At 43.5% G+C, this 13,877-nt stretch overlaps 3 protein-coding genes across 3 annotated transcripts; 2 read left to right on the forward strand and 1 right to left on the reverse strand.

Moving 5' to 3' along the window:
* The first annotated feature begins 1,797 nt into the window (after positions 1 to 1,797).
* Positions 1,798 to 3,667, forward strand: LOC124306750 (trypsin-1-like). Its single transcript, XM_046767715.1, has 5 exons — positions 1,798 to 1,851; positions 2,189 to 2,363; positions 2,726 to 2,861; positions 2,992 to 3,099; positions 3,174 to 3,667. The coding sequence occupies exons 1-5, from the start codon at positions 1,803 to 1,805 to the stop codon at positions 3,471 to 3,473; spliced, it is 768 nt and encodes a 255-aa protein (XP_046623671.1). The 5' UTR covers positions 1,798 to 1,802; the 3' UTR covers positions 3,474 to 3,667.
* Positions 3,668 to 3,929: 262 nt separating this feature from the next.
* On the forward strand, positions 3,930 to 5,942 carry LOC124306751 (trypsin-1-like). The gene is made up of 7 exons (XM_046767716.1): positions 3,930 to 4,056; positions 4,134 to 4,186; positions 4,264 to 4,352; positions 4,428 to 4,566; positions 4,626 to 4,739; positions 4,844 to 4,990; positions 5,085 to 5,942. Exons 1-7 carry the CDS (start codon positions 4,002 to 4,004, stop codon positions 5,238 to 5,240), a joined length of 753 nt encoding a protein of 250 aa, XP_046623672.1. The 5' UTR covers positions 3,930 to 4,001; the 3' UTR covers positions 5,241 to 5,942.
* A 34-nt stretch (positions 5,943 to 5,976) lies between these two features.
* Positions 5,977 to 13,877, reverse strand: LOC124307233 (transmembrane protease serine 9-like). The gene is made up of 13 exons (XM_046768745.1): positions 13,679 to 13,877; positions 13,386 to 13,468; positions 10,650 to 10,738; positions 9,885 to 10,026; positions 9,700 to 9,813; positions 9,478 to 9,627; positions 9,061 to 9,202; positions 7,674 to 7,772; positions 7,466 to 7,530; positions 7,183 to 7,271; positions 6,969 to 7,107; positions 6,545 to 6,808; positions 5,977 to 6,342 (listed from the first exon to the last, which is right to left on the reverse strand). Exons 1-13 carry the CDS (start codon positions 13,725 to 13,727, stop codon positions 6,196 to 6,198), a joined length of 1,572 nt encoding a protein of 523 aa, XP_046624701.1. The 5' UTR covers positions 13,728 to 13,877; the 3' UTR covers positions 5,977 to 6,195.

Here is a 13,877-nt window from a genome sequence, read left to right on the forward strand (position 1 = left end):
GGACATCAGGGAATGTCGTTTTAGTCTATGCGTACCGGGATCTAAATTTAAATTTCTCTCGTCCGTTCCGCAGGGAAATATTGAATCAAATTTCCATTTACGTATTAAATTTGTTTACCGTTTTCAAAATTATTATATCAGGATATGGGATATCGAACGGATTTTCGGTGAAGGCTAAATTATCGTGCCGGTTATTTACCATTCGGATTTCCATTCGGATTGAGAACCGGAGGCTGCTGTTTCGACGTGTATACATTGCACATATGGCACTAGTGATGTCCGCGGTAAATAAACAGAAGTCAAGTTTAAGCCGACGGGTAGATTCTCTCGTAAATCCCAGGCGCCGTTGTTAATTTGAATAACAAAGTATTTCGAAACAGGGAATCATCCGCGTTCGACGATTAGTTGGAGAGGAGGAAATTCGGTTAATGCTTCTGGACTCGATTTTGCCGATAATGCCCAGAATAAACGACACTCCGAAACAGCGAATCAGCTTTTTTTCCAACGTCATTTAGGCGTTGTCGAAGCTAATCTAACCGCAGCCCGTTGAAACGCAAGTGTTTGTTAACCATACTAGTTTTCGGAGCGGAGAAATAGGGTATCTAATTCAATCACCCCTGAAGGCTGAATGATTGATGCTTATAACGGACGAAGTGCTAAAGAACAGCTCGGGTAATTACGGCACGATATTCGTAGGGTATAAGGTGAGTTAAAATTTGACCAATTAAAGTGTCTATCAAAGGGGCGATAATTAATTAGTAATTAAACAATAATATTGATGAAATTCCAGCCGCTACCGCCGCGCCACCCCTCCAGACGAAACTTTCGGAAACTCGTTTAAGTTCGCCTTCCCCCCTCCCAAATTCCGTCCCCGCTATCCCGGAGCCAACTTCATCCAGTGCGTAACATCGGCCATGCCCTAGCTAGACCAACGACCCTCGTCCTCCTCTTCGTAATCCTGACGGTCCAGGCCGGCTGCAAAAAAGTTCATCCGAGGCACGGGACGCTAGGTAATGGAATTAGAATTAACCGGGGAGGCAAATAACCTATCGGATCTGGTTAAAAACTGTGTCGGCTCAAGTTCGAGCCGGTAGATACAATCCGGCCGAGTTTCAGCGAGCAGCTGCAAACTTGCCTCTTGCCGAAATCTAATGGATCGATGATCAGACGCTTCTTTCAACCCAAAAAAGCTCACAACTCTGTGCTAACTATTCGGTGAATTTTATTTTTCTGTACGGTCACTTTGACTGATTATTTGGCAAAGTTTAGACCGTGAATTTGAAAAATTTTGACATTTCTAGCGAGAATAGCGAGAATTAATCGAAATCACGTATTATGTGGAAATCACGTAGACGCCGCGATTGAAAAGTAACCCACATAGATAAGATAAGATGTCACAATATGCACTTTATAGAATACGGAATTTCATTATAATCTGTCCCGGTGGCTTCTTTTCACTTTATCAACAACGGAACCAGATCGCGTTACCGCGATAATATTTACCCAGCGGAATTAAAAACGCGCCGGACAAAATAACGAAGATAAATACGTCATCGTCTCAGGACAGACATACTACTTTGACTGCCGGCTTTTTATGGTTTTCAGAAAATTGCGCAAATTGATAGATAAGTGGCACTCGAATATTGGTTACAGGCTTTAGCCTCGAGTGATTTTAGAGAGTTTGCATTCCGAATGACGAAGAAAGAGAACGCGTTGCTTAAAAAAGTAGATAAAATCAAACTAGATTATCGGCTGCGTATATAAGCAAGAATTGCAACGTGACTGAACCACAAACTCCTAAAATGTTTCAACTCGCTGTCATCTGCGCGCTTCTCGTTACCTGCGGCCTGGGTAAGTGACTCGATATGAAATTCGCTGAAATAAATCGTAAGCCAAATTGAGCGCAATTTTCACCGTGAGCTGCATACAAAAAAAAGAAATTATTCGATTCACCAAGTACGCCGATCACACATGGCGAAACCAATGATTTATTAAATAAAATAAATTTGGTTCTATCGTAAGAACACAAATTATTGTACTTACCAGCCTTTCGTTGATTCGAAAGCCATTTCTTGGAATTGCAGAAATACGTTTTTAAATACATCACCGCATTTGCTAAATTCAGTAAATCCTTTCTCTGTGTGACGGATCGATCGATGAACAACTGATGAAAATTACTCTGCTTCAGGATCCCCGGCATCGTGGCGGAAGCCGCGACTACTCGACGGGCGAATCGTCGGCGGTGTTGACGCGAAGATCGAGGATCATCCATACCAATTGTCGTTCCAGCAATACGGGCAGCATTTTTGCGGAGCAGCGTTGATCAGTTCTAAATGGGCCATCACCGCCGCTCACTGTATCGGGTAAATTCCTGTGCTGCTGTGTTAATTAACCGCCATTTGTATCAGTAGCCTCGCGGTGTTGCTATTGTCTTGTTATTCTACTCAAGCCACGCAGCGATACATGCCTACGAGTCGGTCTTCCTCGTTATCGCGTAATTACCGCCAGAACACGGGAACTAAATTACACATAACGAATACCGTCACCGATATGAATAGTCGATAATTAATGCGGGAAATATCGATCAATTATGATCGGTGAACGCAGTCGATTTTAGTAGCACAGTTTTCACTGATCGACCAAATCATTGACACGTGTCGAAACGACATTGTCGCCTTACTCTGAACTGCCACGACATTAATTGATCCTTAAATTTTTTTATGAGGTCATCCACCAAGTACTATCGCGTAAGCGCCGGAAGCTCGAACAAATCCAATGGCACACAGTATGCGATTGCCAGCATGATTCGTCATCCCAAGTTCGACTCTTACGCCATTGATTTCGACCTAGCTCTTCTGGAGGTTCGTTAACACAAGCTGAGATTTGTTCATTATTTTATCTCCAAAACTCATTGTGCATTCAAATGTCGGTTTATCTTTTCTACTAACCCGAATCGCTAATTAAGCTTCAATTATTCACCGAATTATCCAGCTCGATAGCGACGTCGAATTCCACGAAACCGTCCAGCCGGTTTCCCTACCTGATTCCGAGGTCGAGGCTGGCACCATTGTCAACGTGACCGGATGGGGAGCGCTCAGGGTGCGAAAAGGACACGTTCATTTTTTGTTCACCCAGAAATCACCGATCACCCTCAAACTGACTTCAATTTTCAGCAAGGCGGAAGCGCCGCAAGATCGCTGCAGAGGGTCAGCGTGCAAATAGTCCCCCGAGACTTGTGCGCCAAGGCCTATAAGCAGTTCAACGTTATAACTCAGAGGATGATATGCGCCGGCGACATGGCGGAGGGAGGCAAGGACTCCTGTCAGGGTGATTCAGGGGGTCCCCTGGTCGCGGACGGCATCCTCTACGGCATCGTGTCCTGGGGCTACGGCTGCGCAAAGCCTGGCTTTCCGGGCGTCTACACAAACGTGGCCGACTTTCGGGAATGGATCAGAGGAGAGACCGGTATCTGAGACGCGCGCGTCGAATCCAGTGCTCCTGACTGGATGAATTGCGGGATGTGACAACCTTCAGCTGTGATTTTGACGAATAACAATATTATACAATACACAACTTAATATGTACGAAAACGAGGGTGGACGGAGATTATTTGTTGAATTTAAATAAAGCATGTAATGTAATATGAAAGCACCGGAACGTTGAAATATAATGTACGTTGCCCACACGCGATCATGACTATGAAATCCGTGTTATGCATCGGTGCGGGGAAATAATTTACGATACATCAAAAATGTCCGATAAAATACGAGCACTTACTCGGACTGGCGTGTGTGCGTCCCGGTAATGGATGTTCTTTGTAACGGTTGAGAATATCGTTCGTCATTTGCGCGGAAAAATCCTTGGATTATAATATGGCAAAATTATCTATATTCGGTTTTCCTATCGTTGATCGGATGGGCTTTATGGATTAGAAGACACCCGGCTGGGAGCAAACTGGCTTCGAACAGTCAAACCGAAAACGCCGTTAATATAGGTTCACGATGTCCAACTCATTGTCAGAGCTCGTTCTCTCGATAATTGCTGTTCTGTTTTACGGTGTGTATACAACGTGTAATAAGACTCTGTCATTTTTCGGTCTCGTTTAATCAAATGTGTAATTTTCATCCACCCAGGCATCGCCTTCGCGAATTCCGAGAGTGCGGACATATCGGAGTATCCCTATCACGTGAGTTGATTTTAATGCCAAACGAACCAAATTTTCGTTGCTAAAAAATTCTCAACTCGTTTCAAACATATTCCAAGGTTTCCGTCGAGTACAATAACTCTCACAGCTGTAGCGGCGCTTTGATAACCGAACTCTGGGTGGTGACAGTGGCTTCTTGTGTGCACCGGTACGTCAAATGAAACCCAGTGGCTCAATTATCTTTCAAGGTCAAGAGTGAAAACACCGTCAATTCTACTTCCAGAAATGGCGCGACGAATCTCACCGTCAGATTTGCAACGACGATTGCGTCAACTGGTGGAGAACAGTTGGAAGTCAGATTCGTCATCGTTCACCCGGACTTCGATTCGATCTCTTACGACTACGATATCGCCTTGTTGAAGGTGCGTATTGCTACATCCGAGAACGATTGAAAAATTCATTATCATCGCGGTGATTCCAGCTGCGTGTCCCGCTGCAATTCGGCGATGGTAAGCTGCCGATCGTGCTGCCTTCTTCGGAATATGAAATCGCCGATGAAACAGCCGCCAACGTAACGGGCTGGATCATGGACACGGTGAGGACCAGTAAGCTGTCAATTACAACCCGAGAAAGAACTAATCCATTCACGTCAGGCTTAGTTTTTTTAAATATCGCCAACACTGAACCGTCGCTTTTCAGCAAGGTAATCCAGCATCCCAGTTGACCGTGGTTTCGACTCCAACGGTCAACCAAACGATCTGCAAATCCAGCCTACCTGCTTTCAAGGATCTTCTGGATTCGATGCTTTGCGCTGGACACATGAACGCAGACGCGGAGGTTTGTCAGGTGGGTTAAATCAGCTCGTCATTATCGTTATTTCGAATTCTTGAGTCGAGTCGTTAGCTCGATCCTCATTTTACTCTGCTTCTTGGTAACAAAGGGAGACTTGGGAGCGCCGCTGGTGCACGAGGAGATTTTAGTCGGAATTTTGTCATACGGATTGGGTTGCACAGTTCCAACATTTCCGACAGTCTACACAAGGATCGACAGTTTTGTCACATGGATCTTTGACCACACGGGGACTATAATTTATTGAATTGAGTGAGGGTGTCTTCCGGTGAATGTCGAAAATTACGGCATGTAGCTGCAGTGAAAATAAATATATTTTTTCTTTCCTGCTGAAATCGTCAAGCCGGTGTAAACAATGTTACTTCGCAAACCGTACCCAATGAATTGGGGGATCAGAACAACGCAGAAAGAGCCCACCTAAACAAGCTTTTTACCCTATTTGAATTGATAGCAAAATTCATGAAATCTGTTTGGGGATTTTCGGTGCGTAGGATTTACATAAATTATAGTTAAACCGGATCACAGAGATCCGAATTCACCGCTGCACGCGAACATGCAGGAATGCATAGCGCGCCGTGCAGCGATGCAGGAAGCGCAACGATTTCCACAATTACAGGGCTCATAATTTCGCGGACTAATTCATATTCATTACGACCCGGCATTGGAATGAACTAATAATCAATTATTTCGTGTATCGTTGATCACTCGGCTAGCAATAACTTACACACGCCTACCCATCAGATCCGCCTTTAATTCAATTATACACCAACTAATACGTTGTTCTGATTCACAGTCAATTAGTGCCGCGTTACGCTAATTGCAGAAAATGCACAGAGCGTGCAGAGTCTGCATATACCTCATACATAAACAATCACTTGTCACTGCTGGACAAACTTACCAGTTAATTAATTAATCAAATCAGCTGCGTAAGTGGTTGAAAAATTACTTATCCATCGTGTATAAAATATCTAAAGTAACTCGATTGTTTTTTATTGATCATACAAAGCAACATACGCGATATAATGACAGATATGTACAGTTAAAATGTCCACAATGGTTGATAATCCCATCCCGGGAAAGCTGCGTCCAATGATTTGGTCGAGTACTGACGTTCCAAACTGCATCAATCCTCGAGGTTTAGATAAATGAGCCAAATAAATCGACCAGCAGTGGATTATGAAGTGAGATTCAGAGGCTTTTCATCACAGGTTTGTATTGTACTCGATCCAGTCGCGGAAGTATAACACTCTCGTATAAACTCCCGGATAAGACGGCTGAGCGCATCCAAATCCCCAAGATACGATACCGATCAATTTTCCATTGAGAACTATAGGACCGCCGCTGTCGCCCTGCACAGAAAAAAAAACCACGCAAAATCTCAATTACTTCGCACGCTCTTGCAAATAGAAACGTTTGCCGATATCGCCTCGATACGTAACTCGTTCCATTCTTCAGCCCCGCCTTCGAAATGCGCGCGCATTTTTCGGAGGTCGAGGAGTGGGGAAGAACGATTCGGTTAACGAGTGAGGTGCTACTGTGTTTGTCGCTCACCTGACACGCGTCTCGGCCACCAGTATGAAGATGGCCGGCGCACAACATCCGCTCGGTGATCGGGTGTTCCACGTAACTCTTGAGGCAATCGGCCCAGGCTATCAGCGGTAAGTCGACCTTCTGCAACCGCCTCGAGAGAGTTCCGGAGGACATCGTCGTTCCCCACCCGGTTACTGTAGCCACCTGACCGACCCGAAGAACTTGTGCCCTCGTGGCGAGAGCAATCGGAAGTGTGTGGCTATTGAATGCCAGAGGTCTGGTCAGCTGAACGGTCAATCAAAATGCCATTAGTCAACGATGCGAGTATTGACGGGAATTCCAACGCTTTAGTGTATTCCTGATTCTCAATTTCAATTTCTATGATAATATACGTAATTCACTTAGGTCTACGTTATTGATCGATTCTTTGAAACCCGTTTCGTACCTCTACTGCCGCAATGTCGTAGTCAAGGGTGATCAAATCGAAGTTCTCGTTCACCAAAATACACGCCACGGAAGTCAGCCTTCCGCCGCTGTCGTAGTAAGACGACCCCGTCCTGACCTTGAATACGGTGTGGCTGTAGCTGGAACGGCGACAATTCGATCGTGCAGTAATTAATTAAAACAATTGTTGAAAAGTAATCATGAAAAGTACATACTTGCGGATGCAATGCGCGGCGGTCAGAATCCAAGTGTTACTGATGATTGAACCGCCACAGACGTGATGACCATTACGTTGCAAGGACGCCTAGAGATTAATCATACAATAAGGTAATTCCGGCTGAGATGGTTACAGGTAGAAGAAGGCCCACAGTATTAGCCCAATACAGCAAAGTACACGAGAAACTATACTGTGGACCATCTCGCCCGGAATTACCCTGGAAGTAATCGATCGCGCGTAGTGTGGAGTGGGTGTTGATTTTTTATTTTCAAATCTTTTACCTGGTAAGGATACTGCTCTATGGATGTGTAGCTTCCACCGACAATGCGACTGGCTTGTTCAGTGCCTGGATAAATGATACGATTAAAGTAAGCTCTGTGTGGATTTTTCAAGAGTTTTACGGTTGGCTGGTTTCACTGGAGTCTTGAAATTATGTGAACACTCTTTACACTAATGTTAAGGTAAGTTCTTACTCATAGTTGTGCATACCTTGAAGATAGCCGGTGTAACTGACAAGAAGTATGAAGCAGCGGACGATCATCGTCAGCTCGGTGAATAAACTATTTAGATACATCGTAACGGCGTTGTCTTTTAACGATGTGGATTTTCCAAATCAAGTATAAAATGCCCGTCAACGGCTTCCAGAGAAATAGGAAATTTCCACAAAATTATCGAAGACGATAAAACATTCCGATCAAATTCATATTATTGCCCTAATTTGAATAAAGCTATATTAACATAATATTAAATATTTTTCCAAACTTTCTCGAATCCTGCACACAATTATTTCTATTTATTACAAGCAATTCATGTGCATTTTCACTTACGGAAGAATTATTTCTTCGTCATTAGTTTCACCATGTTTATTTTGCCGTATCATTGGAAAGGTCAGTGATCGAGCACAAGGCTATCAAATACTAACTCACGACGTCCAGAAGAGACAATTCAACGTTCAAGAGGATCAAACCACTGACTACACCGCACAGTAAGTACTATACTTCAAATATATTGAGCGTACGGTGGCACAACGGCACTCTTGATCCTTATCTGAATGTTTGTAGCGGTCACCGTAGTTAAGTAGAGTGAAAGTCTTCTATCGACAAGTTCAGTTACTCGACTTTATGGGTATCTTTCGGTACTGCAAACTGCAGTCTAGAGAACTCTCCGAAAAAAGATTTACAAAGTTTTTTCGTGTACCTTTTCCACCAAGTCTCATTGATACCAGGTCAATTTTTACAGTGATCTGAAAGTCAAGCGTAGTCTCAGCCACGAGCTTATCTTATGACTAAGATTTCATTATAACTGTCAGACAGTCTTATTCTTCGTGTATATTTATATATCAGGAGGCAAACACCCGCCGTTTGAATCATTTAGTATTCACAACATGCCGCAACGTTCAGCTACGCTCTCTCTCACCCAGTTTCTCAGCACTCAATTATTGTCCTAATTGTCAGTTGCTCTGTTTGACACTTTGCAATTTATAACCCTACGAACGAGAGCGAATCGCAGATATTTTCACACTTAACGGTAACGGTAAAAGTGCGCTGAATCGCAAATTAACAATCTGTGAAAGAAACTTCGGTACTGAATACTATTCTTGCATCACGAGAAGCAAAACCTTTGCTTATCTTTCGTAATTACATAGTAATGAAGCGAACTGTGCCGAGTCACTTTAATCTCATATTTTTTTCGTCTACGTTGTCTTCGACCGTTAGTTGCCAGTCGAATGATGTTGGTACGTAATCCTTCGGAGCAATTCAAAACGGAATTAAAACGGCAGAGCTGGGATAACATTGATTGGGCGATGTACCGATTGTATTCCAAATATTCGATACAGAATACACAAACGCTCCCTGATATCGATGGCAGCCCTAAATACTGGCACGCTTTGTGATCCATTCTCGGATCGCAGAGACTCGCGTGTAAACCCCGGGATAACCAACGGTCGCGCATTCCGCTCCCCAGGAAACGATCCCGACCTGGATACCGTTGTAGACAAGTGGCCCTCCGGAATCACCCTGTACAGAAACGAGGCCACGTTCATTCAACAATTACTGAAGTAGCCCGCCAACATTTTAAAGAGAAGAATGACAGTACTGCCCGATAAGGCATAGCGATGACTCATGTTATCAAGTACAAAGGTATCGGTTGTTTTATCATAATTTTTTTTTTTTCTATCGACTTTGAAATCAGGTTGACATCTGGAACATTCCTAACTGTTTCGGCGAAAAGCAATTGGGTGCCTGAGACCCAAACAAAGAATGCAAAATGAAAACATGGTTCCTTTGGTCACCTGACAAGTATCCATGGTACCGGTAGTGTAGCCAGCGCAGATCATTTGATCCGTGACGGTGTTCCGGTAAATATAAGTGGCTGAACAGGACGTCTGGCTGACGATTGGAACGGTCAAGTAAAGCAGAGTCTCCGAAAGCGTGCCTCCGTACTGTTGCAAAAACGGTGATATAATTGCTTTCGGAGCTTGATTTCGCGGTTAGAGGTGCTCTCCATTACTCACCGACATTTTTCCCCATCCAGCCACTGTGCATTGTGTTCCAATATCTATGGTGTAGCTTGACGATGGCAGAGTGACCGTGGCTACTGTCGTGGACAATGCCAGAGCGGATGTCAACTGCAAGCAAAATACAGCGAGTAGAAAAGCGACGTTCGCGTTCACAGTTCACCTTTATCCCAAGTGCTCACCTGCATCAATCCAACGTCATAGTCGTAGCTGTCCTCGTCATAATATTCGTGGATGATCACCGAGGAGATTGAAGTGATCAAAGTCCCTCCGCTGCTTCTGTACGTGCTTCCAGCCCGGACATTCAACAGACTTGTGGTGAGTCTAAAATTTGTAACAAACACAGAATGTTTTTACCATTTTATTCAGGGTTAGATGATTTGCTAGATTTAACAGCAGTCTAGATACACAGTGTGTGGTTTGCGACATCGCTGACAAAAAGTTGACCGTGAGGTTCAATTCCGGTAAATATCGAACACGAGCATTATACATATCTGTACATTTGCGATCTGAGCAACTATCTACAGCTGCTGTCATGTTTTCTTGCAATGAAGGATCATGTTTGGTTATTCAAGTATTCATATTTGGTTAGGCAAGTCGACAATCACGTTTTATGAGGACCCATCGATTTATCAACTACATTAAACGGTAACCGAGGAGGACAGAGACCCCTGAGTTACCTTCTGAATATTTTCACTAATCGATCAATTATGAATACGTGATAATTAAGAGACAGAATACAGTTTCTAAAGTTGATTGTTAAGAGATTGGAGGATTTCATCAATCACGAACATTACGTAAAACAGGAAAGCGTTTCGTTTTAGTAAAGCTGATAAAAAAGTACAGCACTGCTTAAAGACAAATACCGATTACGGTCTTATGAACGAGAACCACCGAATTACGGTAATTGAGGTTTTATATCTTGATTGAAAACCGCTGTTACAGACCCATCGATACAGTGCGCAGCAGTCAAGATCCATCGACTGCTTATCAGTGACCCACCGCAAACGTGTTCGTTGTTGTAAATAATCGACACCTACGCATATAAAGGCAGGAATATTTAATCTTCGTCGAAAATTACGAATCTTTCCGCAAATTGCGTAGGTATAGTAATTGAGTGAAATGAATCTCCTTACCAAATACGGATGACTGGAAATGGTGGTCGAAGTTCCTCCCACGATTCTCGCTGGGCTGGAACCGACCGCGATGATAAAGGTGAATAACAACACTGCTACGCGAAACATTGTTTAACCAGAACTGATGAAGTGTGTACGATATTCACCTTCGACATTGGTTTGCGATAAACGGAAGACGCTCGATAAACCTTTCCTGATTCTCCCTTTGATTAATCGGCGATGATGTTTTACCATTGTGATCGTTTAAACGAGTGCCTTATGTTCCGTGATAATCGCGAACGATTTCGCATCAGATTTATTCGTCATTCACGCGATAAGGTACGGCAGGTGGTTCGAGGTAGTCATTCAATAACGCCGCGACACCTTTTACACAATTACGTACAGCCCCGTTTGTTCTCAGGGATTTTTAAAACCACGGAGATAAAGCCGACTGTTATCGCGCAACTAAACGGGCAGAAAATTGAATTACCTGAAGGAGGATAATTTGAATTTTCACTCAACTTATTCGCCTCTGTGGTGATTAGCTGCCGTTGTCATGCTAAATTAAATACGTACAAGACCACCCCTCACCTCGACTCTTGAAACGCCTGAAACTCGTTAGGATTGAAACCGTACATAAAAATTCTTCATTGCCTCGTTATATCGTTTCGACGCTTCCTGATTCCGTCTTCCATGACCAAGATCCTCTTTTCGGTACTGATCAGCATATACTCACTCAGGCAGCACCAGATTAAAAAACGATTGCGGTCATCAAATCTCGGAATGAGGCTAGTGAATAATCACTTTTCGAACTAAGTTTCTTGTTTCGAATCCCTCCGCCACACAAAAATGATTGGTAGTACCAGCTGTTCGATTTTTGATACCTGACACTTGAAATGTTTAGCCTCTATTTATTATCCACCGTAAGAACAACTTATGAAAAATTTCATATACTTCTGAAAATCTGCAGTCATGCCGGTAAAAGAATGAGGCAATGATCATTGTTTAAAAACAGCTTCTGTTGCTCGATATAAAAAATAAATTCGTGACAATCTGCGTTGCGGTTGAAGGTGGTCCGGAGGCTAGTTAAAGTCCACTCCTGTTTGGTTGACCAACCACTCGCGGAATTCGGAGACTCGGCTGTAAACGCCAGGCTGATATGCCTGTGCGCATCCGTCACCCCAGGATACGATTCCGACGAGGATATTTCCGTAGAACAACGGACCGCCAGAGTCTCCCTGAAAGTCAATCGATGAGGCGTCATTTCGGAGTACGGTTCACCATTCATCGCCAACGTTTTACCTGACAGGCGTCCTTTCCTCCTTCGTCGTAAGCGGCGCAAATCATCCTGTCGGTGACGGGATTCGTGCTAGCATAGAGCTGGGCGCAGTAGGTGTTGTTCAAGACGGGCACCTCGACGACCTGGAGAACCGTCGGTAGGCTTCCGCCGGACTAAAGAAAGTCGAAAGGTAGCGGGATTAGCGTATCACTCTCAGCATTTTGAAAACGCGTAAAGTTTCAAGGGATGCGGATACTGACGGACAATCTTCCCCACCCTGATACCCCGACGAGGGTTCCGTCGGCCAGGGCGAAGTCCGAGGTCGGGATCTCGATCGGTTGGACGGTAGAGCTGAACTCGAACGGCAGCGTCACCTTTATCACCGCTATGTCGTAATCGTAGGTTGACGAGCTGTACGAACCGTGGTATGTGAAATAGGATATTGAGTATAGGGTTCCTCCCGAGTTACGGTACGAACTTCCGACTCTGATCTGCAGGTAGCTTGTCAGCGATGTCGAAAGCGTCGCGACGCAGTGAGCCGCCGTCGCCACGAAGTACTCCGTTATTATGGAACCGCCGCATCGGTGCGAGCTGAAGTACACCAGCGATATCTGCTCAATGAAAGGAAAGCCATTTTCTAGCCGTGAGATGAAATTTGTATTTTTTTTTTTTTCTTCGTCCTGTTTGGGAAACTCGGGGAAAATTTGTAGAGTAATTTTTCTCAAAATTAACAAATATTCTTCTTATTTCTATCAAAATTTGTCAAAATTTGCCAAATTGTTTGCGTTACTTGTTCATGATTTACCGTGAATTTCTTATTGTTCATTTTCCTATGGAGGAATAAGTTAATAAAGCAATTTGCAGTGTCAAAACTGGGCGTTATACAGTTTCTTGTAAATACATGGTCGTTATCTTTCTTTTTGTTAACTGGTGTCAACACTCGCAGAACGCTTGTGTATTATCTCATCAAAGATAAGTGCAAGGTTTTTCAATAATCAGTATTATAAGCTTGTCGCAGTAAGCTCGTCGAACCTAATGAGAAAAAAAAATACTATGAATTTTGCTGAATATTTTTGATGATATTTTGATGGATTTTCACCCGAATAATAAGAGATATTTTTTATGCTCAGGAATGGCGATTACCTGTTTCAAAATTTTCCCGCAAAAGTTACGAGGTGTGCCTAACAGCTTTCTGTGAGGAAGCCGGAAAAAATTTTACTTGTAAAGAGTAATATAGAATAGCAACGAAAAAAGCACGAAAGAATAATTTTTTTCTGTGAAATTCGAACCTGGTAAGGATGTTCTTCGATGGTTGTCGCTTCACCACCGACAATCCTGCCCTCCGAAAAGCGAGAGATACCGCCCTCCGCGCCTGAAAACGATGGATTAGACATTATGTGATAATTAAATGAGCAACAACCGTTTCTCGTATGGATTAATCGCACGCATTCAATTTATAGTTCAAAAGAATTTTTGGGAATATGTTTTTGATTTGTTTTCGAGCCTGTTTGTATATCCACCATGAAACTTCAACTGCACACTGGTTTTATGAATGGTTATAAACGGTGTTCGATTCACTTACCGCAGGCGGCAAGCGCGAGAATTACACCCAGCAATAGTTCACGTTTCATCGCTTCCGGCGGTTGACAAATGGTAAATATCACGTATATCTATCCATAGGAACCTTATCGCATCGAATTAATTGCCACATATAGCCAAACTGATAAAACCTACCGACTTGTTCGAGAAATTCTCCCGTCAGCTGGTGAGAGTCGAGTTAT

The sequence above is a fragment of the Neodiprion virginianus genome, chromosome 6 (assembly GCF_021901495.1).
Source record: "Neodiprion virginianus isolate iyNeoVirg1 chromosome 6, iyNeoVirg1.1, whole genome shotgun sequence".
Lineage (NCBI taxonomy): Eukaryota > Metazoa > Arthropoda > Insecta > Hymenoptera > Diprionidae > Neodiprion > Neodiprion virginianus.